Source organism: Mobula hypostoma, chromosome 1 (genome assembly GCF_963921235.1).
Source record: "Mobula hypostoma chromosome 1, sMobHyp1.1, whole genome shotgun sequence".
In the NCBI taxonomy this organism is placed as follows: Eukaryota; Metazoa; Chordata; class Chondrichthyes; order Myliobatiformes; family Myliobatidae; genus Mobula; species Mobula hypostoma.
Window position 1 is genome coordinate 232,618,711 of NC_086097.1, and position 27,125 is coordinate 232,645,835.

A 27,125-nucleotide genomic window follows, 5' to 3' on the forward strand; every position below is an offset into this window, starting at 1 on the left:
CTAACGAAAGGTTCAAAAACTAGATAATGATAGAGATCTAAAAGATTATAAGGCTGGCAGGAAGGAGTTTAAGAATGAAATTAGGAGAGCCAGAAGGGGCCATGAGAAGGCCTTGGCAGACAGGATTAAGGAAAACCCTAAGGCATTCTACAAGTATGTGAACAGCAAGAGGATAAGACGTAAGCGAATAGGACCAATCAAGTGTGACAGTCGAAATGTGTGTAATGAACTGGAGGAGATAGCAGAGGTACTTAATGAATACTTTGCTTCAGTATTCACTATGGAAAAGGATCTTGGCGATTTCAGGGATGACTTGCAGTGGACTGAAAAGCTTGAGCATGTAGATATTAAGGAAGAGGATGTGCTGGAGCTTTTGGTAAGTATCAAGTTGGATAAGTTACCAGGATCGGATGAGATGTACCCCAGGCTACCGTGGGAGGCGAGGGAGGAGATTGCTGAGCCTCTGGTGATGATCTTTGCATCATTAATGGGGATGGGAGAGGTTCTGAAGGATTGGAGGTTTTGCGGATGTTATTCCCTTATTCAAGAAAGGGAGTAGAGATGGCCCAGGAAATTATAGACCAATGAGTCTTACTTCAGTGGTTGGTAAGTTGATGGAGAAGATCCTGAGAGGCAGAATTTATGAACACTTGGTGAGGCATAATGTGATTAGGAATAGCCAGCATAGCTTTGTCAAAGGCAGGTCATGCCTTATGAGCCTGATTGAATTTTTTTGAGGATGTGACTAATCACGTTGATGAAGGTAGAGCCATAGGTGTAGTGTATATGGATTTCAGCAGGGCATTTGATAAGGTACCACAAGCAAGGCTGATTGAGAAAGTAAGGAGGTGTGGGATCCAAGGGGACATTGCTTTGTGGATCCAGAACAGGCTTGCCAACAGAAGGCAAAGAGTGGTTGTAGACGGGCCATATTCTGCATGGAGGTTGGTCACCAGTGGTGTGCCTCAGGGATCATTTCAAGGACCCCTACTCTTCATGATTTTTATAAATGACCTGGATGAGGAAGTGGAGGGATGGGTTAGTAAATTTGCAGATGTCACAAAGGTTGGGGTGTTGTGGATAGTGTGGAGGGCTGTCAGAGGTTACAGCAGGACGTTGATAGGATGCAAAACTAGGCTGAGAAGTGGCAGATGGAGTTCCACCCAGATAAGTGTGAGGTGGTTCATTTTGATCGGTCAAATATGATGGCAGAATATAGTATTAATGGTAAGACTCTTGGCAGTGTGGAGGATGTGAAAGATCTTGGGGGTCTGAGTCCATAGGACACTCAACGCTGCTACACAGGTTGGCTCTGTGGTTAAGAAGGCATATGGTGCATTGGCCTTCATCAACCATGGGTTTGAGTTTAAGAGCCGAGAGGCAATGTTGCAACTATATAGGACGCTGGTCAGACCCCACTTGGAGCACTCTGCTCAATTCTGGTCGCCTCACTACAGGAAGGATGTGGAAACCACAGAAGAGGTGCAGAGGAGATTTACAAGTATGTTGCCTGGATTGGGGAGCATGCCTTATGAGAATAGGTTGAGTGAACTCAGCCTTTTCTCCTTGGAGTGACAGAGGTTGAGAGGTGATCTGATAGAGGTGTACAAGATAATGAGCAGCATTGATTGTGTGGATAGTCAGAGGTATTTCCCAGGGCTGAAATGGCTAGCACAAGAGTGCACAGTTTTAAGGTTCTTGGAAGTAGGTACAGAGTAGATGTCAGGGGTAAGTTTTTACGCAGAGGGTGGTGAGTGTGTGGAATGGGCTGTCAGTGGCAGTGGTGGAGGTGGAAATGATAGGATCTTTTAAGAGACTCCTGGATAGGTACATGGAGCATAGAAAAATAGAGGGCCTAGGTAGTTCTAAAGTAAGGCAACTTGATGTTAATTCATAGCTATTTAAACTTAAACTGTTTGCATTGAATTAATATTTTAGTAATGTTTGAACACATGCAAACAATGGCTATCATCCAGAAAGCATGTGATGCTTCCATTCTGCATGTTAAACACATCAGTACCGTTTGATGATGAAAATCTAAATGGATTAGCCTGTGTCAATAGAGTCATAGATCACTATAGCACAGAAAGGGGCCCTTCAGCCCATCTAGTCCAAGCCAAGTTTTTAATCAGCCTAGTCCCATTGACCTACACTTGGACCATAGCACTCTTTACCCCTTCCATCCAGGTACCTATCCAAATTTTACTTAAATGTTGTAATGACAGTATGGGAGTCCTAGTCAATATGTGGAAAGTTAAAATCACCTACTACCACAACCTTATGTTTCTTGCAACAGTCTGCAATCTGTCTACAAATTTGCTCTCTCAATCTGCTGACTGTTGGGTTGTCTGAAATATAGCCTCATTAATGTAGCCATAGCTTTCTTTTTCCTAAAATGACTGTTAACCCTTAATCACAGAAAAACACCTTTGTACTAAAATGTATAAAATCAAAAAGCTTACAAAGGTGAAAGGAAAAGGCTTTGAAGTGTTCCTGATACAGTGAGAGTTGGAGTCGATTACCCCAGAAATGACCACTAGGGGGACCTCTTACCTGTTTTGAGATGAGAGGCAGTTTTGTGTTGTTTATAATCCCAATCTCCCCTATTGATAATGAAACAAGTAAAAATGAAAGGCAGCTGCCACTTTTGTATAAATCCTCGGCATTACAGCCATAAGGAAGATGCATGGCTGGCATCTTAGCTCTTTATGCCATTTCTCATTTTAATGAGATCACTATTGACCTGCACATCAACTCACCTTTATCCTAATTTGCTAAAAATTGTTGATTAATAAAATCAACTTACGTTGTTTTTTTACTGAGCTGTGACGGGGCATGGCTAGAGGGGAGTTGCAGATTTCTGCTCTACATTTTGTGGGAGAAAAAATCTTCCTGGCATTAATTTAGAATGGCCTAGCTCTAGTTTTAAGGTTATGCCTTGTTCTGGAATTAATCCTTTAAAGCAGGGGTTCGCAATCTGGGGTCCATAGATTCCCTCGGATAATGGTATGGGTCCATGGTATAAAAAAGATTGTGAATCCCTACCTTAAAAGAAATAGTTGCAATCTACATTGATTGTGCCAAGCACCTCAATTAGATTACACCCTTAATCTGCTAATGGAACTTTGTTATTCTGTTAAGGAATCATAGTTATGAAGAGACAAAGATATCTTAATCCTGTTAACATTCACAACATGGGAGCGTCATAGGAGTGCAATGTTATTACGGCTGGGGGGGGGGCGGTGCCGTCCCTTGTCAGGAATCTGTACATCCTCCCCATGAATTTGTGTGTCAGGAGTTTATACATCCTCCCCGTGAATTTGTGTGTTTACTCCGGGTGCTCTGGTTCTCGCCCACAATCCAAAGACGTACCAGTTAGTAGGGTAATTGGTCATTGTAAATGCTCCTATAGTTAGGCGAGGGTTAAATAGGTGGGTTGATAGGCACTGTGGCTCATTGAGCCAGAAGGGCCTGTTCCACGCGGTATCTCTAAGTAAATACAATAACAAAGAAATTCATTCTGCTGAAGTTACTCTATGCTCCTTCATTCAAGGTCAATGGAAACTTCCTAAGAACTGAGGTAGTACTCTAAATGGTTCAATGGTTCTACTTAATATCAGAGAATGTATACAAGTATACAACCTGAAATTCTTACTCTTCACAGACGACCACAAAGCAGAAGAAAGACCCCAAAGAAAGAATGACAGAAAAACATTAGAACCCCGATGTCATCTAATTACAACATTAACCAACAAGAACATACTTTCCTACCTTCCTATTCCCTTTAATTATCTAATGAAGCTGACTGATTTTAAATGAACCTCTTGCTTCTTCCAAGGAGAATTCCCCTCTGAATCTGGATGACGTGTTATGCCAGGCCTGGGAGGGTTCCCTACCATCCGCGTGGCCTTATCCAATTTGTGACAAATTTTTCATTAACTAAGGGTATGAAGCAAATAACCTTTTTAATTCACATGCTTAGGCATAATGTATTTGTGAGAGCTTGTGTGGTTGTGAGTCTGTCAGCATTAAAGCGCTGTATTTATTGAGCTGAAGAAGTCACCTTGACTAGGGATATTATAATATTTTTTCTGGCTGTACTCCAGTGTAATTGGGTTATCTCCCCCAGCCTGTACCTCACACCAGCACATCAACACTTCCTTCTTAGATGTGCTCCACATGCTCATCAGTCTCTCCTTCATGGCTGCCAAATACCACAGAGAGCAGAAGCACACATTGTGTGCCTTTAAACACTGATGCCTTTCTCTGATTACAGTGCATTCCATCACAGGCAAAGTCCTCTCCACCACTGAGCACATCTACTGTCGCAAGGAAGGAGCGTCCATCATCAAAGACCACCACCAACCAGGCCATGTCCTTGGCTCACTAGGACTATTTGGCAGGAGATACAGAGGCTTTAGGGACCACATCAGCAGGTTCAGGAACAGCTACCACCCTACAACAATCAGCGTGGCTAACTTCACTCACCTCAACTCTGATTCTACAGAGTTTTTGACATCTAGTCCATGTCAAACTATTGTTCTGCCTAGTCCCATCAACCTGCATCTGGACCCATCCATGCACCTATCCAAATCGAACCTACATCCACCATTTCCGCTGGCTGCTCATTCCACACACTCACGACCCTCTGAGTGAAGAAGTTCCTCATCATGTTCCCCTTAAACATTTCACCTTTCACCCTTGACCCATGACCTCTAGTTCCAGTCTCATCCAACCTGCTTGCATTCACTCTATCTATGTCTGTCTGTCTAGGTACCATATCCGATGCGGACTTTGGTGACCATAGTTTTCCATATAGATCTATCCTCCGTTTTTTGGATGACTTCCATTTCCTCGATGTGTAGCCACCTGGCTATGCTTTTGATGTACATAAGCCGAGGTCTTCCTCTAGGTTTGCTCCCCTCAATCTTTCCAGAGAGTATGAGATTTTCTAGTTCATCTTTCCGCATGATGTGCCCTAGGAATCTGAGTTGTCTTTCTCTTATTGTTGGTATGATTGATCGAACTGCTTGGGCTCTTCTGAGAACTTCTTCATTTGATGCTTCCTCATTTTGAAAACTTTCCCAAAAATGAAGACGATATTAACAGACAGAAAGATGAGCATGCACACTAAAAACAGAATACTGCAGTGCTACAGTTATTCTATCCTGACTTATGGAAGGGAATGCTGGACCATTTCTCCAGCAATGGAAAAGAGACTAGAAGCAGCTGAATTATGGTTCTGCAGGAGAATGTTAAAAATATCATGGACAGCAACACACACTCTATCTATATCTCTCATACATCTCCCCTCATTCTCCTACGCTCAAGAATGAAGTCCTAACCTAGTCAACCTTTCCCTGTAGTTTTAGCATAGTAAAAAGATGTAATGCCTTATCCGGGTAATAGGAAGATCTGCCCTATAGCTCAGTGCTGCGGCCTTTAACTTGTGCGAATAACCGGGATTCATAGAAGGCAAATTTGCTGGTCAAATCAAACTGAGAGCACTTGCAATCAAAGGTGACACCGGAAGGTATATATTTTGAATAGGAAACAGCAAATTAAGTTTAATGAATGGAAAGTACTTCATTAACCCAGTATCTACATGAATATTGGCTTAAGGGAGAAAGGAGAGAATTCTGGTCTGTGGTTTTTGTCAGAGAGAACTATGGTGAACAAAGGTACTCCACAGGATTCAAATCATTTTGACATAGAATATAGAGCATAGAACATTAGAGTGCAATACAGGCACTTTAGTCCACAATGTTGTGCTGATCTTTTACCGTACTCTAAGATCAATCTCACCTTTCCCTCCCACATAGCCCTCCATTTTTCTATCATCCATATGCCTATTGAAGAGTTTCTTAAATGTCCCTAATGTATCTGCCACCACTCCGAGAAATGCATTCCATGCACTCACCAATCTCCGTACCTCATACACCACCCCTCCCTTACTTTCCTTCAATCACCTTAATCTCCATCAGATCTGGAGTGTTCCCCTTACACTTGTGAAGGGGAAATGACATTAAACAATCTTGAATCTTGTATCAGCCATTTCCTCCTTGGGATAAAGTTTTACAATTTGGATGTGGGTGTAAAAGGTAAAATTTCGTAATCTGCGAAGGTATCAGGGCAGCTGTGAGAATGGATAGTCGAATGGCAGATGAAATTACGTGCAAAGTACTGTGAAGTAACACCTCTAGGCAGAAAGTACAAGGGGAGATTGTTATACTTCTAAAAGGGATGCAGAACCAAATGGACTGGATGTGCTTAAGTGTCTACAGTAGGAACTGGCTGTCATATTGGGAATAAGTGAAGCAAATGGAATCACAGTTACATTAAAGAGGCATAGAAGACAGAAGCAGGATTTATTTTTCCCTGTCCAGTTAGCACACAATTGGCTGGGTAAATCTGACTGCCAGGCTTTTGAAAGGATGTATTTTATTTATTGAGATTTGTTACGTGACCACGGTTTTGTTTTCTGCGGGTATTACTTTAAAACACCTGGATAAGGTGGGACTATGACGTCAGTGTAACAAGCTGCGACAGACCGCTGGGACTTTCAGAGGAGAGAGAGAGAGAGCCAAAGCTTTGGACTGCAAGCTGAAGCAATAGGTAAAGTCTGATACTTTCCCATGCCCAAGGGGTTGGGTTGATCAATGGCACACAGTGCACTCTGGATGTGTGACTGTCACTTTGTATGATCCATAAGTGGATTTTGTTGGAGTACCCTGTGGCGACCACCTTTGTTAACCCTTACATGGTTTCGGGTATGTTATGTGGTAACCACTTGTGCTTCTGTCACCTTGTGATATTTCTACGTGGATTTCGGGACGACTCGATGGATAAGATCTTTGGCGACTGTTACTTCATTTTCCTAGGGTGGAACCTGTGGAGTTCTTTGTGATCGCCTCCTTTCTACATTTTAATGTGGATTTACAAGTTTCTCCCCTCACTTATTCCGTGGATTACTGGACCTTTCTAGTTTGCCATTTTAAGACTTTAAGAACTCTTCCTAAGCTTGACAGTTTGGGAGCCACACTGTTAACTTCTGTTTATTTCGTTTAATTTTCTATATTTTGAGTAGATACTAATAAATATAGTGTTTTAACATTAAAACCTGACTCAATTTGTGATCTATTGTTGCTGGTACGTAACAGATACTGCACATAATAAGCCCTTCCAGCTCTTTGAGTAGCTCTGTCTAGCAATCCCTGTGTTGTAGAGAGGACAAAATGGAACAATGTTCAGGATGGAGACCAATGTTGCCAAGGAAACCAGGATTTCAAATAACAGCAGTTAGTGATAAGAGACAACAGTCACTAAATAGCAACCGAAATACCAGCAAACAATAAACGGTTTGTTACTGGAAATTGCCGAATTCAATATCGAGGATCAAGAGTTGCAACATGCCCAGGTGGAGGATAAGATGGTGGGTGTGTCTTACATCTACAGTGAGCCTCATTGGACCAGCGTCAAGAGGCTACATGCAGAAAGGTCAGAGTGCGGTGAAGGATTAGAGTCACACAAAATCGAAATTCTGGGTGGCTCATGTGGAGATTTCACTCAGGTTGCCCTGTCAATTTTATTTAAACTGATGTTTGTGTGCCAGGTGCCATCTGTCTCTAACTGTTGATAAGTAAAGCTCAGTTAAGAAGGGTTTAGACTGCTACATAAACACATGGGACAGGCAGATGGAAGTAGTTCAATTAACATCATGGCTGACACTGAAATGGTGGGCTGAATAGCCTATTTTTGGTAAGATGGTGGTGCACTAAGCCACAACTGCTTCTATGGGGCCGCTAAAGGTGTTTTTGTCCATTTTTAAAGTATTTTTTATGATTGCAAGATATTGCTGGACAGTGAAGTGTTTTGAGAGGTTGGTGATGAAACATATCAGCTCCTGCCCGAGAGGTGACTTGGATCTGTTCCAATTTGCCAACTGGAGCAACAGGTCCAGAGCGGATGCCATCTAATTGGCTCTTCACTCAATCCTGGGCATCTAGACAGCAAAGATGCATATATCAGGATGCTCTTTATTGACTACAGCTCAGTATTCAATACCATCATCCCCTCAAAACTAATCAATAAGCTCCGAGATCTTGGCCTCAGTACCTCCTTGTGCAATTGGATCCTGGATTTCCTCACTTGGCGAGCCCAGTCAGCTTAGATTGGTAACAACATCTCTTCCGCAATCTCCATCAGCACCCAGCTGTGTGCTCTGCCCCCAGCTTTACTCACTTTACACCTATGATTGTGTGGCTAAGCACAGCTCCAAAGCCATATCCAATTTTGCTGATGACACCCCTGTTGTAGGCCGAATAAAACGTGGTAATGAATCAGCATACAGGAGGGTGGTTAAAAATCTGGGTGAATGGTGTCATAACAACAACCACTCACTCAATGTCAGCAAGACCAAGGAACTGATTGTGGACTACAGGAGAGGGAAACCAGAGGTCCATGAGCCAGTCCTTATCAGAGAATCAGAGGTGGACAGGGTTAGAAACTTCAAATTCCTGGGTGTTACTATTTCAGAGGATCTGCCTGGACCTATTGTGAAGAAAGCATGGCAGCAGTATTGCATCTGTATTGTACTGTCTCAGTACCTTTATATTTGTGTGCTGTAGCACTTTTTAAATCGCAGTTATTTTGTAAATAACATTATTCTTTGCATTTCTGGTCAGATGCTAAATGCATTTCATTGGCTTTGTATCTGTACTCGGCACAATGACAATAAAGTTGAATCTAATCTAATCTAATTTAGTCTCTACTTCCTTAGGAGTTTGCGGAGATTCGGCATGACATCTAAAACTTTGACAAACTGCTATGGATGTGTATATTGACTGGCTGCATCATGGCCTAGTTTGGAAACATCAAAGCTTTTGAATGGAAAATCCTACGAAAGGTAGTGGGTTCGGCCCAGTACATCACAGGTAAAGCCCTCCCAACCATTGAGCACATCAACTTGAAACACTGTTGTAGGAAAGAAGCATCCATCGTCAGAGATCCCCACCACCCAGGCCATGCTGTCTTTTCACTGCACCCATCTGGCAGAAGGTACATGAGGCTCAGTACTCACACCACCAGATTTAAGAACAGTTATTACCCCTCAACCATCATGCTCTTGAACAAAAGGTGATAACTAAAATCACTTGCCCCATCATTGAAATGTTCCTATAACCAATGATCTCACTTTAAGGATTCTTTATCTCATTATCTCTTCTTTTCATTATTAATTGCTATTTATTTATATTTCCATTTGCACAGCTTTTTTTGTCTTTTGTATTCTGACGATCTTCCATCCTGTTATGCTTAATATTCTATAGATTTGCTGAGTATGCTTGCAGGGAAATAAATCTCAGGGCTGTATATGGTGACATAATGTACTTTGATAATAAATTTACTTTGAACTTTAATTAGAAATTTGAAGTACTGCAGGTCTACCCCATCAGCCAGTTGCTTGTTGGCAGAGCAACCAAAGGAGCTGGACTTGGTGCGGACTGTGACGCTGCCCGTGATAGACAGGTGTCACTGCACAAAGGAGGTGTGCAGTGTAACAGTGAGTGATCATCTTTGTCACTTTTATTGTGATCGCAAGACCCTGTAGGACATTGTTAATGTGGAATGCTTCAAGTCCAATCTATTGGTTTATTGGGCTAAGGGTGGAGGGGCTGTGTGGCCCTGATCATAGCGAGGACCAGGCCTCAAGTCGCGGTGTTGCCTGTTTGCAGCTGCCCACGTGGAGGCGTTGGAATTGGGCGCTGCACCAGAGACCCGAAGGCGATGTGGCATGGTGTTCATGCTGGAGTTGGTGCTGCTCCCAGTGCTTGCATGGCAGAAGACGAGCCCTGCTGTCTTCAATTGCAGGCTCAGGGACTTGGACTAATTCTTGTGTGTGACTGTATTTTACTGCTGTCTTATATGTGTAATATGTGCCTTGTGCTGTGTATGCCTGTTGGTATTGCGTTTTGTACCTTGACTCTGGAGGAACACCGATTCATTTGGCTGTCTTCATGGGTATTCATGTATGGTTGAATGACAATTAAACTTGAACTTAAACTATCCCTATTGTTCATTTTAAGATACTGTACATTTTAATTCCCATTCCCATATTTTGGTCCATGCCCTCTTCTTGTGCTGTAATGAGGCCACCCTCAGGGTGGGGGAGCAATACCTCATATTCTGTTTGGGTAGCCTCCAATTTTATGGCATGAATATCAATTTCTCCTTCCGGTGAACAAGTTCCACCCCCCACCCCGCCCCCAGACCTTCTACGTCTTTTCACTTGTGTACCACCTCCCTCTGGTTCCCCTCCTCACCTTTCTCCCATGGTCCACTCTCCTCCCCCGCCAGACTCCTTCTTCTCAAGCCCTTGACCTTTCCCACCCACCTGGTTTCTCCTATCACCTTCTAGCTAGCCTCCTTCTCCTTTTTATTCTGGCATCTTTCCTCTCCCTGCTCAATCCCAAAGAATGGTCTCAGCCAGAAATATTGACTGTTTATTCATTTCATAGATGTTGAATTCCTCCAGTATTTTGTTTTAGTTGCTTTGGATTTCCAGTGTCTGTCGACTTTCTCATGTTTATCATTAGGTATTTTTTTTTGTGGTAGAGGAGGCATAATAAGATGTATGAGGAAATTGCAACAACAAAGACAAATATTATCTTCAACAAATAGTTGCTGGGAGCACCAGGAGCATCATACCAATTACACAACGGTGATGGGTAATAATTCTTAACAACTGGGACAAGCTTTGGATTTCCAGCATCTGCAGAATTTCTCCTGTTTATGTACTGTTCTAAGTTACAATGACAAATTTGGTTCTCAATCTACCAGAGAATTCCTCCCATTTTTTGCTGTTTTAAATATGAGTGCCACACCTCAACTTCTGTTGGGACTTTCAGCTGGCAGAATTGTGTACAGAGTTATCACTTAGTTAAGTGGTAGTTAATTGTCTTACTCCCGTGCCACTCAGTTAGCCGCTCCCACATCGGAGGAGTTCACATACTGGACAAGCAGGTTTGTCAATAAAGTTCAGTCCAGTATCCTACATGCTGGCATCCCGGTGTGCTCTGCACTCTCCCCCAGTAATGAACACAACGCTTAGGATCTAGTAATCATAATGCCATCAGTTTCAAGACAGTTATGGAGAAGAATAGGTCTCCTCCTTGGGTTGGGATTCTAAATTGGAAAAAGGCTAATTTTCATGGTATAGGAAAGGATCTGGCAACTATGGGTTGGTGCAGATTGTATTCTGACAAAGGAGTCCTTGGTATGTGGGAGACAAAGCAGCAGTGAGGTCATGGATCACATATGAATTACAGAGGAGTGGATGTTTGCTGTCTTGAGGTGGATAAATCCCCAGGGCCTGACAAGCCTCAGGCCCTGTAGGAGGCTAGTGCTGAAATTGCAGACAGCAGGGGGAATAATCAGCAGGAAAAATAAAGTCAGGGCTCTGGAGGGAAATGGTATTGATTACTGTTCTAACAAGATCCAGGTTTGACTCAATGCACCAAAGTGCCCCCCACATTTTGATTCTATTTTTCGAGTTAACACTTACGACATTAAACTTCAAGTGATGATGGTTTATGAATAATGTCAAATATTTCATAAATTTATGTACTTACAGAAGTTCTTAATTTATATTTCTAACATTTTCTCATCATAGTTTAACATATTTTGCTGGGTTAGTTCTATTTTCTCCATCATTAGTACTCGGGTCTCCCTTTGCACCATTTTAAAAGGACCTTCAACCTTAAAATTCTTATGTAATTAATTATTTCATGTGTATCAGGAAATACACCAAATAAGGTTAGTGAGCTGCAGATGCAAAGAGCCATATTGGACTGGAGACCTTGCATAAGGTAGGACAGGATTCAATACTAAATGTTTCTGATGTTAAGTGGGAAATATGAACAGCAGAGTGGTGCAGTTGGTAGAATGGCTCCCAGTGTTGTCCTGTCCTGTCCTGCCCATTCTGCACCAACTGCCGCCGCTGGGCTATAAACGTGCAGGAGCAATGTGTGGTTAAGTGCCTTGCTCAAGGACACAACACGCTGCCTCAGCTGAGGCTTGAACTCGCGACCTTCAGATCACAAGTCCAACACCTTAACCACTTGGCCACGCGCCAACACTGTAGGATGGCTACCATGATCCAACAATCAAGATTCATTCCTGATCTCCCATATTTTTTGTGTTGACATGCACATTCTCCCTGTGACTACATGGGGTGAAAAGTAGATTAATTGGCCAATTGGAATTGGATTATTATTGTCACAAGTATTGAGGTACAGTGAAAAGTTTGTCTTGCATACTGCTCATACAGATCAATACATTACATACCACATTGAGGTATTACAAGGTACAACAAAAACAGAAAGCAGGATAAAGTGTAACAGTTACAGAGAAAGTGCAGTGCAGGGAGACAATAAGGTGAAAGGTGACAATGAGGTGGGTGCTATAAATTACTCTTGGTGATAAAATTGGTGGGAATGTGGTGAGTCTACTAGGCAAAATAGTGGGGGGATAGGATTGCTCTGTGAGCTAGCACAGATCCAGGGGCCAAATGGCCAGCTTCTATGTTGTGGGGAAATATAGAACTATGGAAAGCAAGGAGTTGCAATGGCACTCTGAAGGAGAGTATTGAAATGTTTGAGGGAGAGGGGTCCCTGGGTTAAGGTATGAATCCATATGACTACAGATGATAATGTTTTTCTGTGTACATCCTGAGGTCCACTGACTATTCGAAAGGTGAGAACAAATTTTCAGATAAATTATTTATTTGAAAGGCTAACTGTGGAAAGGGCACTAATGAATTTTCAAAGGTTAAGTCAGAAGACTTCTAGTTGTAATCAGCTGCTCATTGTGGCCACCCACCTTTCAGTTGCCTTTTCTGGAGTGTGGCCAGCTGAGCTGATTACCCTCACTGAGGCTGCATCATACAAGGGACAGAGGCAAGTATCCTTCAACTGGTTAAGAAACCAAAATTATCCCCGTTTTCTCGGGTAATACTAATCCTGATCATTGCAATGCTATTTTGATGATTTTTGCTATTCACAGATTAGCTGTGACCCTACATTACAACAATAATCACTCTTTTAAAGTGCTCAGAGACACAAGGGACTGCAGCAGATGCCAGAATCTGGATCAACCCTTGCATCCAACCTCTTTATACTGGCTATCCACCCTCTACTCTTTCAGTCCAGCTGAAGGGACATTGACTGTCCAGATCCTTTCACAGATGCTGTCTGACCTACTGAGTTCCTCCAGCCAAATTATTATTTATTGCTTATTAAGTACTTTTCATAGGTAAAAAGTACTTTGTGCAATCCTTAAGTCAGGAAGTTATTACAGGGTGAAATCATCTTTTCAGGTGATGTGTTGTTTTGTAATTTGTAAAGCAATATATACATATATATTAAAAAATTATCTGAATTTTTCTTAAAGTCTGCAATCTTATTAAAAGATACAATTGGTTTGCATGTCTGGAATATTTCTATATGATCAATTAAATTTTGTAAAAATACTGAATTCTGCTTATTGATTTTAAACAGTAATATTTGCATTTACCGTGAACGTTGCTACTAAGTCCTGAAGAAGGGTCTCGGCGCAAAATGTTGACTATCTACTCATTTCCATAGATGCTGTCTGACCATCTGAGTTCTTTCAGCATTTTGTGTGTTGCTCTGGATTTCCAGCATCTGCAGATTTTCTTGTGTTTATACAATGTAATTAATTAATTTGTTTTTATTAAGGAATTATTATTGGCAGCAACAGCCTTGCTGTTCTTCAAGACTAGAACCATGGATCTTTAACGGCTACCCAGGTGGAAGTCAAGGCTTCAACCTAGAGTCTCATCCAAAGGAGACCACCTTCATTGTGCAGAACCCTCCTAGTACTGGCTGACCAGAATGTTAATCTGGATTATGCTCTTGTGTCTGGAATGAGGCTTGAACCCTGTAACCTGAGGTAGGAGAAAGTACTTGGCTGGTTTAAAGACTATTTGAGTTGGAGTGGCATGGAAGCGTAGCGGTTAGCGTGACACTATTACAGCGCCAGTGACCCGGGTTCGATTCCCGTCCCTGTCTGTAAGGAGTTTGTGCGTTCTCCCCGTGACTGCATTCGCTCACACATTCCAAAGATGTATGAGTTGGCAGGGTAATTAGTGTAGTGGGGTGGGATGGACTCGTTGGGCTGGAACAGCTTGTTGTTGTGCAGTATCCCTAAATCAGGGGTTTCCAGCCTGGGGTCCACAGGGACCTTGCTGAATGGTATTGGTGCATGGCATTAAAAAAGGTTGTGAACCCCCGCTTGAAATACAATAAAAATAATAAAATTCAAAGATCCAAGATTTTTATAAACTTAAAAAAAAATCCCCATTGTACCTTGAATATTAATAATGTTGTATAAAAATATACTGCAATATATAGTCACAAATTAACACTGAAATCCTTGAGTACTAATTCCAAAATCTTACAAGCTATCCACATTTTGGAATACTGTAATAATAATCTTAAATAATTTATTAACGTTTAGAGCCATGAATTGATGCTAATTGTTAAACACAGTTAAATACCTTTGAATGGCCACTGTGAGACTGTGGAGCTATTGTAAGAAGTGAAAGTCCTCCTCAACGCTTGAGATTGAGATGAATTATGTAGCAGAGTACGTCATTATTTGTAAATATATCGTAAGTTATTATTCGTAACCATAAGCATTTGATATGGACACTGAATTCTGATACTAACAAGGATAACATTTAGTCAGAACTGGTTTTCAGAACTGCATTTGGAGCTTTAGAGGAGACAAAAGAGACAAAAGTTCGGGTGACTTTTTGGCATGCGTTAATTTAATAAATTTATAACCTTTAATATAGAAACATCTTAAATACAATAAAGAAAAGTTATTCCGCAATATTGCACATGGCTCGAAAACAACACATACAAAATAAAGAATGCTATTTTGTAAATAGCACGTACAGAGAAGCATTCTGTTCACTACTTTTTAAAGCAGGTCCATGGACTGTACATAGCCACACTCAGAACAGGTCACCGTCACATAAACTGCTTCAACTAGTTGATGCTTGCCTTGATGCAACACAACAGTTACAAGGGTTCAGAACACACTGACAGAAGGCCAAGAAGCTTTGGTTGCACTCCATATTATCATCAACATAAAAATACAGCATAGCCATTAAACTGCAGCTCCTAAAACAGCAACGATATATACAGCCAAACCAATGTTTGAGCAGATTCTGGAACCAGCTGCCTTAGAGGGGATGAACCTTAAAAGCAGCTTTCACTATTAAGAAATAACTGGTGTTTAAAATAGTACTTTAGTAGTGTTGTAAATTGAATTCCAGCTTGTACGTTTAATACTCCACTTCCCCATGCTTCTTGTGAAATATAACCTCTACAAAGTAATCTGCTATATTGCTCAGCAGAGGTTCAACTTTGGCTACTTCAATGTCTTTCGCTCCTTCATTCAAGGGACACATTCACAATGATAAATTAACCATTCTTCATAAGCCACTTGCCACACTGTAAACTCGTATCGCCTTAAGTCAATAATCTATACTTATCAGCAGTGCAAATTAAATCTCACTGATGTGTTTCACATCTAGCCACACACAAGCACAACTCAGTAAGCTAATTCCAGTATTTTTGTTTTCAAGTGTCCTAAACTAAAAATTTAAGTGCAATTAGTGGGTTTATTTTTTGAAAGAAGGGGTGAACAATTGTGTGCGCTGCATGCGTAGAGAGTGCAAGGCCACAAGACAGCACCCACGCAGCAGCGCCCCGATATTGTACAGCGCCCCCGAGCCTCCTCTGCGTGTGGAAAAAATCCACACCAAGGTAGGCACCACAGGGGCAGCCACTGCCAACAAGTCGACAATAAAATGCTCGCTCCAGTAACTTCTCTGACACACCGGCTGGTCCTCTGAGACACTAAATTCATCGTTATCGGTCTGGTCAAAGGCAGGTGTAAAAGTAGGCTCCGTCATACTGCTGACATTAGGTTGGTACTGTGCTTGTTCGTTGCAGGTGTGTGCCTGAGGGCTCTTGAAGTGGTTCACAGATTCTAATTTAGACACGAGAATTGTAGTATTGGGATTGTTTGGGGTTAAATCCATCAAAGTGTCAGTAGCTTTTGTTTCAAACTCTGATGGGCATACTTCTTGGCCAAGATCTGACACCCAGGTTGAAGATATGGGGCTGACTGGGGTGTTATGTTGTGATTTTAGAATATGTAGAATGAGGCTTTGTACATCTGGGCTATATGGCACTACATCAGTCTGGATAGCCTGTTCCCTGACTAGCCTATTATCGTTCGTCATAAAGATAATATTTGGAGCAGACATATCAAAAGCTGCACTGTTGCTAAGAATTGACTGCATTTCATTGGCTTGTGTCCAACTGCCATCTCCAGAGCAACCATCAGTGGGTTTTGACTGCAGTAACTGGTCAAAGAGGTCGGTCCTGCTTGCCATATCGTCGTTGGCAAGCAGGCCGCTATCAGCCATCTCCTCAACAGCCTGGTCTCCAACATCCATGGCTTCGGCCATTTTTGTGTAGGTTGCACTGCGAGCCAATGATTTCACAGGAGAAGAGCACATGCAGTCCAACGATGAATCATCCCTCGAAGCACCATTCTGGGCCAACTCCATGCTCTGCAGCAAAGACTCGAGTTTTTTGTTTTGGATATTAATATCAACAAAATATTTTTGAACCCCCTTATCCTTCTCGACCAAACTGTTCTTCATGGTGTCAATCACCTCACGGAGTTGTTTAATCTCCTTGCGAGCTTCCTTTAGTGCAAGCTGAGCTTCAACTCGGTGACATTCCTCTTCGATCCAGTCCTCCCGCATGCGAGCAAGTTGGGACTTGAGATCAGCAACTTCAGATTCCCTGTTTGACAAAAAAAGACAAGGATGAACATGAGTACCATTTGGAATAGGTGCATTTTCAAAGTAACACAGGCAGGTTCAAACAACTTGGAAATTCGGATTGTCTGGTTTGTTTCTTTGGAGCTCTGAAATTGTGAGAAATCAGCTGATGAACAGGGCAATTAAAAATCTGAGTAATTTGCATACAAAGATTTTAAAATTAGAACCACAGAACACTACAGCACAGAAAACAGGCCATCTGGCCCTTCTAGTCTGTGCTGAAACATTATTTCGCTAGTCCCATTAACTCACATCCAGTCCATAACCCTCCAGACCTCTCCCATCCATGTATCTATCCAATTTATTCTTAAAACTTAAGAGTGAGCCTGCATTTACCACGTCAGATAGCAGTTCGTTCCGCACTCCCACCACTCTCTGATTGAAGAAGTTCCCCCTAAATCTTTCCCCTTTCACCTTGAAGCCATGTCCTCTCGTGTTGATCTCTCCTAATCTAAGTGGAAAGAGCCTACTCGCATTTACTCTGTTTATACCCCTCATTATTTTGTAAACCTCTATCAAATCTCCCCTCATTCTTCTACGCTTCAAGGAATAAAGTCCTAACCTGTTCAATCTTTTCCTGTAACTCAACTCCTGAAGACCCGACAACATCCTAGTAAATCTTCCTTGCACTCTTTCAATCTTACTGATATCCTTCCTATAGTTAGGTGACCAGAACTGTACACAATACTCCAAATTTGGCCTCACCAATGTCTTATACAACCTCCCCGTAACATCCCAACTCCTATACTCAATACTTTGATTTATGAATGCCAGGATGCCAAAAGCCTCCTTTACAACCCTGTCTACCTGTGACGCCACTTTTAGGGAATTATGTATCTGAACTCCCAGATCTCTTTGTTCCTCCGCACCCCTCAGTGCCCTACCATTTACTGCGTATGTCCTACCTCGATTAATTTAATTTAGTCAGTAGCAGCAAGTCTTCTCACTGCACCATAATGAAATTCTGTGCTCCGATTTTTGTGGAAGGTGGTGTTGAGCTGTATCAATATACTGTAGTTAAACTTGTTTTGATTATTATTTTGAAGCTTGAACATAGAGCTTTAAATAAAAAAATTAATTGGTTTATTATTATCACACATGCAGAGATCAAGTGAAAAGCTTTGCTTGCATTATTTAAATGATCTAAAACTGCTGAAGTGTAGCATTCTTCTACAACTAAATGATCAATTGCACAGTATAATATTCAAATCTACTTTAGAACCAATTCATTTTCTCTTCAGATTTTGTAGAAGTATTTCAGCTGATTGAAATTTCACAGGTTCATAAGTAATAAAATTTTGTGCATACTGTAAGTTTATTTTACCTGCAGGTTACATTATCTACAAATATATACTGCACATCCCAAGAAGTCAATGGACCACAAACTGGCTTTCTAATCTCCCTGCCTAAAGACAGAAGTAAGTATTTGGAGCCAGGTCACATAAATTTGTTGTAGCTCCAGTGAAGAGCAAAGCAAGCTTGCAGAATTAAATAGCTCTCCATTTGTTCTAATTTCAAATCGCCACTGTAGCCAGCATCATGGGTCTAAAGTTCTGATATTAATTCTGTTTTGATTTTCCTAACAAATAATTTTAGGGTAATTAATTTTTTTTTGGATATAGACTTAAACTGGTGCACACAATACTCCACTTGAGGACCACCTTTTCCAATATCCCAGCCCAGTGAATACTACTGCCAATACAAGCACGCAACACCTTTGGCACTCCTCTTGTGAGTATTAATGAAGTTATTGCGAATGGATAGATGCTTCTGCTGAAAGAGCAGATTGATTTCATCTGCTAGTATCACAAGCAATAATTGAAGTGCTGTGCAATGTAATCAATGTGCAATTGATTCTTATGCTCTCAATGTTTTGCCTGCCAAGATCATTGATGCTATATTGTATAGAAACATAGAAAATAGGTGCAGGACAACAGGAATTCTGCAGATGCTGGAAATTCAAGCAACACACATCAAAGTTGCTGGTGAACGCAGCAGGCCAGGCAGCATCTATAGGAAGAGGCGCAGTCGACGTTTCAGGCCGAGACCCTTCGTCAGGACTAACTGAAGGAAGAGATATAGAAATAGGTGCAGGAGTAGGCCATTCGGCCCTTCAAGCCTGCACCGCCATTTATTATGATCATGGCTGATCATCCAACTCAGAACCCCGCCCCAGCCTTCCCTCCATACCCCCTGACCCCCGTAGCCACAAGGGCCATATCTAACTCCCTCTTAAATATAGCCAATGAACTGGCCTCAACAGTTTCCTGTGGCAGAGAATTCCACAGATTCACCACTCTCTGTGTGAAGAAGTTTTTCCTAATCTCGGTCCTAAAAGGCTTGTCCCGATGAGTGGACACAGCCTGAAATGTCAGCTGTTAATTTATTTCCATAGACGCTGCCTGACCTGCAGAGTTCCTCCAGCACTTTGCATGTGTTCCTTGGCATTTTAACACACCTCTTATTTGACATGAACTTTAAGTTCATGTGCAGTGGATGTATATGCACACACCCTTTAGGCGTTGGTTATAATCTTTCAAAATTCAAACACGAGGAATTCTGCAGATGCTGGAATTTCAAGCAACACACATCAAAGTTGCTGGTGAACACAGCAGGCCAGGCAGCATCTATAGGAAGAGGTACAGTCGATGTTTTGGGCCGAGGAACTTCGTCAGGTGATCCTGGGTCACCTGGGCAAGGGTGTCTGGTGTTGAAAGTCCTGAAACGGCCAATGACCCCGGGTTACATCATTCATCAGGGTCTTCACGCATCCTAGGATGTTTCTGAACATCAGAGAGTCATAGAAAACTACAGCAGGCCCTTCAGCCCATCTAGTCCATGTCGAAACTGCCTACTCCCATTGACCTGCCCCGGGACCATAGACCTCCATACCCCTACCATCCATGTACCTATCCAAGCTTTGCTTAAGTGTTGAAATCGAGCTCGCTGTTGAATCTTGAACTCCTGACGAAGGGTCTCGGCCCGAAACGTCGACTGTACCTCTTCCTATAGATGCTGCCTGGCCTGCTGCGTTCACCAGCAACTTTGATGTATCTTTCAAAATTCCCTTGATTCTGGAAAGGACCCAATGGAAACCACAGAAAAAAAAAATGCTCCAAATCAAAAGAAGCGAGAACACAAGAACCTCCAGCTCTGGAAAATGCAGGGAAATAATTGTTTTTTTTTAGGAATCTGTAACTGGGCATTTATAAACCTTTACAGAATTTTATAGACTATTATAGACTTTTCACAGAGCCAATGTGGTTTTATGAAAGGAATCCTATTTAACAAATTTATTGAAAATTCATTGAGGATGCAACAAACAAGGTAGTAAAGGGATATTGAAGATATAAAATATTTGGAATTTCCAAAAAGTTTTTGATAAGATGCCACATAAATTATTACTGTGCATAAGCATATGGACTTGGTGTAATAGGTAACATGTTTTACTATGGATCACTTTCACATTGGCATGATACGAGCTGCCAGCACAAGTGGCACACGCGAGCTTGATTTCAACGTTTAAGCAAAGCATGGATAGTACATGGATGGAAGGGGTATGGAGGTCTATGGTCCCGGGGCAGGTCAATGGGAGTAGGCAGTTTCGACATGGACTAGATGGGCTGAAGGGCCTGCTGTACTTTTCTGACTCCCTGATGCTTAGAAACATCCTAGGATGCGCAAAGACCCTGATGAATGATGTAACCCGGGGTTATCGGTCGTTTCAGGACTTTCAACACCAGACACCCTTACCCAGGTGACCCAGGGTTGATCAGGCCCTGGCTTGTGTCCCAGCAGCACTGGTCCATAGCCATCTGGAGGCTCACTCAGCAGCCTTCGAGACAGTCAGACGGCTCTTTTCCTTGCAGTGTCCAAAATGCCAAAGGCAGAGTAGGTTCTGCACAGCAAGCAGACAGAAAAACCTCCACACCCCACCTCTACAGACTTGCATTGTGTCCTCCATCCCTGTCCGCCACTGCTCCACCAGCTCCTGGTATTTGGCTTTCTTATGTTCAAATGCCTCCTCAATCTGGTCTTCCCAAGGAATTTTCCGTTCTACCATGGCCACTTGCTTCACGGTTTCGAGGACAGGGAGCTTAATTGCTTGCCCAAGTTATAACTTGTGCGATGCTACAGGGGTCAGTTCAGTCAATATTACTGTCTTACTGCGTCCCTCCATCTACTTAGTAGGCAGATTTACTAACAATTATTGTCATAAGTGTAAAGGCAAGTTTTGTAAAAGCTACAAAGAGCCTGAAAAGGAATATACATGAAGAAGTAGATGAAAATATGGCATTTGAAAAGTAATCAAGGGAAATTTAGGTTATCTACCTTAAGAACAATAGGAAAGCAGAAATGGGGAGAGCGTATATGACGCTGATGTACAGGGAGATCCACATGTTGTTCTTGAACCACAAGAAGTTCACATGTAAGGCACAGCAAGTGATTAGAAAGATAAATGGCAAGTTGCTTATTTAAAGAGGTTTCATTGGCACTGTAGGTTCACTAGATTAATTCTTGGGACAAAACGATGGTCCTGAAAGGATGATTGAGCAGATCAGATCAGACACAAAGTTATTTAAAGGCAGGGCAGACATTAAGGGCCATACAGCCCACTCTTGCACTTACTTCTCATGCTCTATTTTAATAGAATCATAAAATCATTGAAAAATACAGCACAGAAACATGACTTTCAGCCCATCTAGTTCATGCCAAACTCCTTAACTGTCATTTCCATTGGCCTGCACCGGCATCATAGCCCTCCACACCCCTATTATCCAAACTTCTCTTAAACTCTCAGTCAGTGCTCACTTAGAACCTCTGCAGTTACAGTCCACAAACCAAGCCAGAAACTTTGGTGTTATGATGGACTCCGGCTTAATTTTAAACTGCCACATTAAGACAATTAGAAAGTCAGCCTACCATCACCTTTAAAATATAGCACAAGTTAAAGGGCTTCTGTCTCAGCAAGATCTAGAAAAACTCATCCATACATTTATTTTTAGTAGTCTCGACTACTATAATGGCATTTTCAGATTTCTGTAAAAAATCCCTGAGACAGCGGCAGCTCATTCAGAACACTGCTGCTAGAGTCCTCACTAAGACCAAGAAAGTAGAACACATCACTCCAGTTCTCAATCACTACACCGGCTTCCTGTCCATCAGAGGATTGACTTTAAAATATTACTACTGGTTTATAAAGCACTGAGTGGTCTTGGGCCAAAATACATCTCCAATCTCCTGCTGCGTTGTGAACCTTCCTGAGCTCTCCGGTTGTCTGGGAGGGGTCTGCTTACTGTCCCCAGGGTCAAAACTAAACATGGTGAAGCAGCTTTTAGTTACTCTGCTCCACATAACTGGAATAACCTTCCAGAGGATCTGAAGTCTGCCCCAACTTTAAGCTCTTCTAAGTCGAGGCTTAAAACTTTTTTTTTCGCTTGAGCTTTTAATTAGAATCTCCTGTACTGTAACTTTTATTTTGTTTATTTTAATGTGATTTTATTCTCTTTATATTGTCTGAAATTTGATGTTTGATTTTTATATCTTGTTCTATGTAAAGCACTTTGAACTGCCTCATGTACAAATAAAATTGCCTTGCCTTAAACATTGAAATCGGACCAGCAACCACCACATCTGCTGGCCCCTCATTCCACAATCTCACGACCCTCTGAGAGAAGAAGTTTCCCCTCATGTTCCCCTTAAACTTTTCACCTTTCACCCTTAACCCACGAGCTCTAGTTGTAGTCCTACCCACCCTCAGTGAAAAAAGCCTCCTTGCATTTACCCTATCGATACCATAAGACCATAAGACAAAGGAGCAGAAGTAGGCCATTCGGCCCATCGAGTCTGCTCCGCCATTTTATCATGAGCTGATCCATTTTATCCTATTTAGTCCCACTGCCCCGCCTTCTCACCATAACCTTTGATGCCCTGGCTACTCAGATACCTATCAATCTCTGCCTTAAAAACACCCAATGACTTGGCCTCCACTGCTGTCCGTGGCAACAAATTCCATAGATTCACCACCCTCTGACTAAAAAATTTTTTTCGCATTTCTGTTCTGAAAGGGCGCCCTTCAATCCTGAAGTCATGCCCTCTCGTACTAGATTCCCCCATCATGGGAAACAACTTTGCCACATCCACTCTGTCCATGCCTTTTAACATTCGAAATTTTCAAAAGGCTTTTGACAAGGTCCCACACAGGAGATTAGTGTGGAAACTTAAAGCACATGGTATTGGGGGTAAGGTATTGGTGTGGGTGGAGAATTGGTTAGCAGACAGGAAGCAAAGAGTGGGAATAAACGGGACCTTTTCAGAATGGCAGGCGGTGACTAGTGGGGTACCGCAAGGCTCAGTGCTGGGACCCCAGTTGTTTACAATATATATTAATGACTTGGATGAGGGAATTAAATGCAGCATCTCCAAGTTTGCGGATGACACGAAGCTGGGTGGCAGTGTTAGCAGTGAGGAGGATGCTAAGAGGATGCAGGGTGACTTGGATAGGTTGGGTGAGTGGGCAAACTCATGGCAGATGCAATTTAATGTGGATAAATGTGAAGTTATCCACTTTGGTGGCAAAAATAGGAAAACAGATTATTATCTGAATGGTGGCCGATTAGGAAAAGGGGAGGTGCAACGAGACCTGGGTGTCATTATACACCAGTCATTGAAAGTGGGCATGCAGGTACAGCAGGCGGTGAAAAAGGCGAATGGTATGCTGGCATTTATAGCGAGAGGATTCGAGTACAGGAGCAGGGAGGTACTACTGCAGTTGTACAAGGCCTTGGTGAGACCACACCTGGAGTATTGCGTGCAGTTTTGGTCCCCTAATCTGAGGAAAGACATCTTTGCCATAGAGGGGGTACAAAGAAGGTTCACCAGATTGATTCCTGGGATGGCAGGACTTTCATATGAAGAAAGACTGGATGAACTGGGCTTGTACTCGTTGGAATTTAGAAGATTGAGGGGGGATCTGATTGAAAGGTATAAGATCCTAAAGGGATTGGACAGGCTAGATGCAGGAAGATTGTTCCCGATGTTGGGGAAGTCCAGAACGAGGGGTCACAGTTTGAGGATAGAGGGGAAGCCTTTTAGGACCGAGATTAGGAAAAACTTCTTCACACAGAGAGTGGTGAATCTGTGGAATTCTCTGCCACAGGAAACTGTTGAGGCCAGTTCATTGGCTATGTTTAAGAGGGAGTTAGATATGGCCCTTGTGGCTACAGGGGTCAGGGGGTATGGAGGGAAGGCTGGGGCGGGGTTCTGAGTTGGATGATCAGCCATGATCATAATAAATGGCGGTGCAGGCTCGAAGGGCCGAATGGCCTACTCCTGCACCTATTTTCTATGTTTCTATGAAATGTTTCTATGAGGTCTCCCCTCATTCTTCTACCCCTCTTTGTGGTTGACAGTGTTGTGAAGATTCATGCCTTGACACTCCTTCAACTCCTACACCCCGCAGGAAGGCAAAGTCATCGAAGAACATGGCAAGACTTATTTTAAAAGCACAAATTTTCTCTGTGAATGCAACAACATTGCTGAATATGGCCAAAAACACTAAATTAACTATTTGTTTGGGGGGAAAAGACGGAAGTGAAAATGATAGAAAAGGAAAAGTTCGCTAGGCTAAGCAAAAAAAAAGCAATGTTTAACTAAAGAAGTAACACAGCGATATAACAGCTTGCTGCCAGGACTCAGAATCTTTAATTAGTGATAATGCTAACACAGGATTAAAAGGGGAAAAATAATTGTTAAAAAAGGGAGAAAGACCATGTCTTAGGCAACTGCTTTGCCAAACTGGTCTGTTCTATCTTTGAAAATAAGCACACCCTGGTCACAACTTCAACTCATCCTCACTTCAGTTGCTCCATCTTTGGTCACGCAGAGCATTTTGGTAACACAGTGAACTTGATTTGCAAAACTGCAAAATCAGCATTAACCTGGGTATAGGTCAGGTGGGCTTCATCTGGAAGCCCAGCGGGTCCGGCAGAACTCTGCAAAATGTCATCATTTTGCTTGTAGGCAGAGGAAAGTAACATAAAGTAAATTTATTCTCAAAGTATGTCACCATCTACAACTCTGAGATTCATTTTGTTATGGACATATATCTAATAACCATAATAGAATGAATCAATGTAAATCTGCATCAACTGGGTGTCCAACCAGTGTGCAAAAGACAATAAACTGTGCAAATACTAAAAGAAAGAAAAAAAAATTAAATACATAAACAATAAATATCGAGAACATGAGATGAACAGACCTTGAAAGTTAGTCAATAAGTTGCCAACTGAAGTTTAGGATGGAGATGAGGAGGAACGGCTTTTCCCAGAGAGTGGGGAATCTGTGGAATTCTCTGCCCAATGAAGCAGTGGAGGCTCCCTCGGTAAATATATTTAAGACAAGGGTGGATAGATTTTTGCATAGTAGGGGAATTAAGGGTTATGGGGAAGAGGCAGGTAGGTGGAGATGTGTTCATGGCCAGATCAGCCATGATCATATTGAATGGTGGAGCAGGCTCGACGGGCCAGATGGCCTACGCCTGCTCCTATTTCTTATGTCCTTAGGTCAGTGAAGTCGGTTAAAAAAAAATCCTGCATCTTTTAAAAATTCTGGTAAGGGGCAGGAAGTAAAAACAAATGGAGAAATTCAATTGCACAGTACCACTATTTTCACTGTTATGAGAAGGAAACGGTGTATTCCAGAGCTGTACAACAGCCATAGTTACAATGTCATTTTGTGCTATTCACTTGTGCAGGTGGTAGGTTTTCAGTAACAGATCCACATCTGTATATCATTGTAGATGTGCCACCTTTTTAAAGTCATAACCACCTTAGCTGTTGGTCACCGTCACCACAATTCCGTTCAGGCGTAAGACCCAAACCACCTAAAGCTGCTGTGGTCTGCTGCCCGGCGCTGGAGAATGAAGACCCAATGTCACTATTGCTTCTCCTCCTGACCTCAAGGACACCGAAGCTATCAGTAATTTGAATAAACATAAGGACTATGGGTGCTATCACAATCAGGAGAAAATCTGCAGATGCTGGAAATCCAAGCAGCACACACAAAATGCTGGAGGAACTCAGCAGGCCAGGCAGCATCTATGGAAATGGGTAAATAGTTGACATTTCAGGTTGAGACCCTTCGGCAATGGGTCTTTGTCTGAAATGTCAACTGTTTACTCTTTTTCATAGACGCTGCCTGGCCTGCTGTGTTCCACCAACATTTTGTGTCCATTACCGTGGATGCTAGCCTGGCACTCACACTGGTTTTGTGAGATAGTTTCTCTACAAAAGGACAGTGCAATATCACACACACGGTTCAGGGAATTCAAGTGACACAATACAGAAAAGCACATGTTCACAGACTATATCTGCAAAAGCACCTACAGGGACCTACGCTGCAGTCTCATTCACCCTGAGCAGCAAAAGCTCCAGAGGATGACGTTTACCTCAGCTGTCATTTCATAGACTCACAAACTTCTTCAATGCTACCGCATCTGGTGCTTCATCTAAGTCATTGTCAAAACTGGCTTCCTGGCTTTTGATCATTCCCAGCTGATCTGTGCCATATATTGCAGCTTGCCGCTCAACATAGCTGCAGCAAAGTCTCCAAGGCTCTCTTCAAATGGAGAAAAAAACTGCCCATTTTTCCTTCTGTAGAGAAGATGAGATAGAGGGGTGCATGCATTTGCCACGGCAGAAGACTTCTCTAAGCCTCAGACCTGATACATGACTGACATAACATCTTTGCAATGCATGGGCTTTCACCAGGCGCTCCAGTTTCCTCCCACAGTCCAAAGACGTACTGATTAGTAGGTTCATCTTTCTTAATCCAGTCCTGATGAAGGGTCTTGGCCAGAAATGTCGATTGTACTCTTTTCCATAGATGCTGCCTGGCCTGCTGAGTTCCTCCAGTACTTTGTGTGTGTTGCTGTGGATTTCCAGCATCTGCGGAATTTATCTTGTTGGTGGTTAGTAGGTTAATTGGTCATTGTAAATTATCCTGTGATTAGGTTAGGGTTAACTCTATCTCTAAATTTTTTTTCTTTGTAATTTATTTTATATTGAAGTTGATATATACATATATATCATATAATCATCTAGCTCTAAATTAAAAATGAATAAATAATGCCTCGAATCTGCCGTCAAACCCTATAGTCCTTGAATCACACTTCTATTCC

At 42.2% G+C, this 27,125-nt stretch overlaps 1 protein-coding gene across 4 annotated transcripts in view; it reads right to left on the reverse strand.

Moving 5' to 3' along the window:
• Positions 1 to 14,826: 14,826 nt before the first annotated feature.
• sybu (syntabulin (syntaxin-interacting)) overlaps positions 14,827 to 27,125 on the reverse strand; it is a 129,404-nt gene continuing 117,105 nt past the window's right edge. For all 4 annotated transcript variants that reach the window (XM_063066145.1, XM_063066132.1, XM_063066121.1 and 1 more), the window contains one exon: positions 14,827 to 16,907. In XM_063066145.1, coding sequence (XP_062922215.1) covers positions 15,710 to 16,907 — 1,198 coding nt within the window. In that variant the 3' untranslated portion in view covers positions 14,827 to 15,709. The remainder of the gene's footprint in view (positions 16,908 to 27,125) is intronic.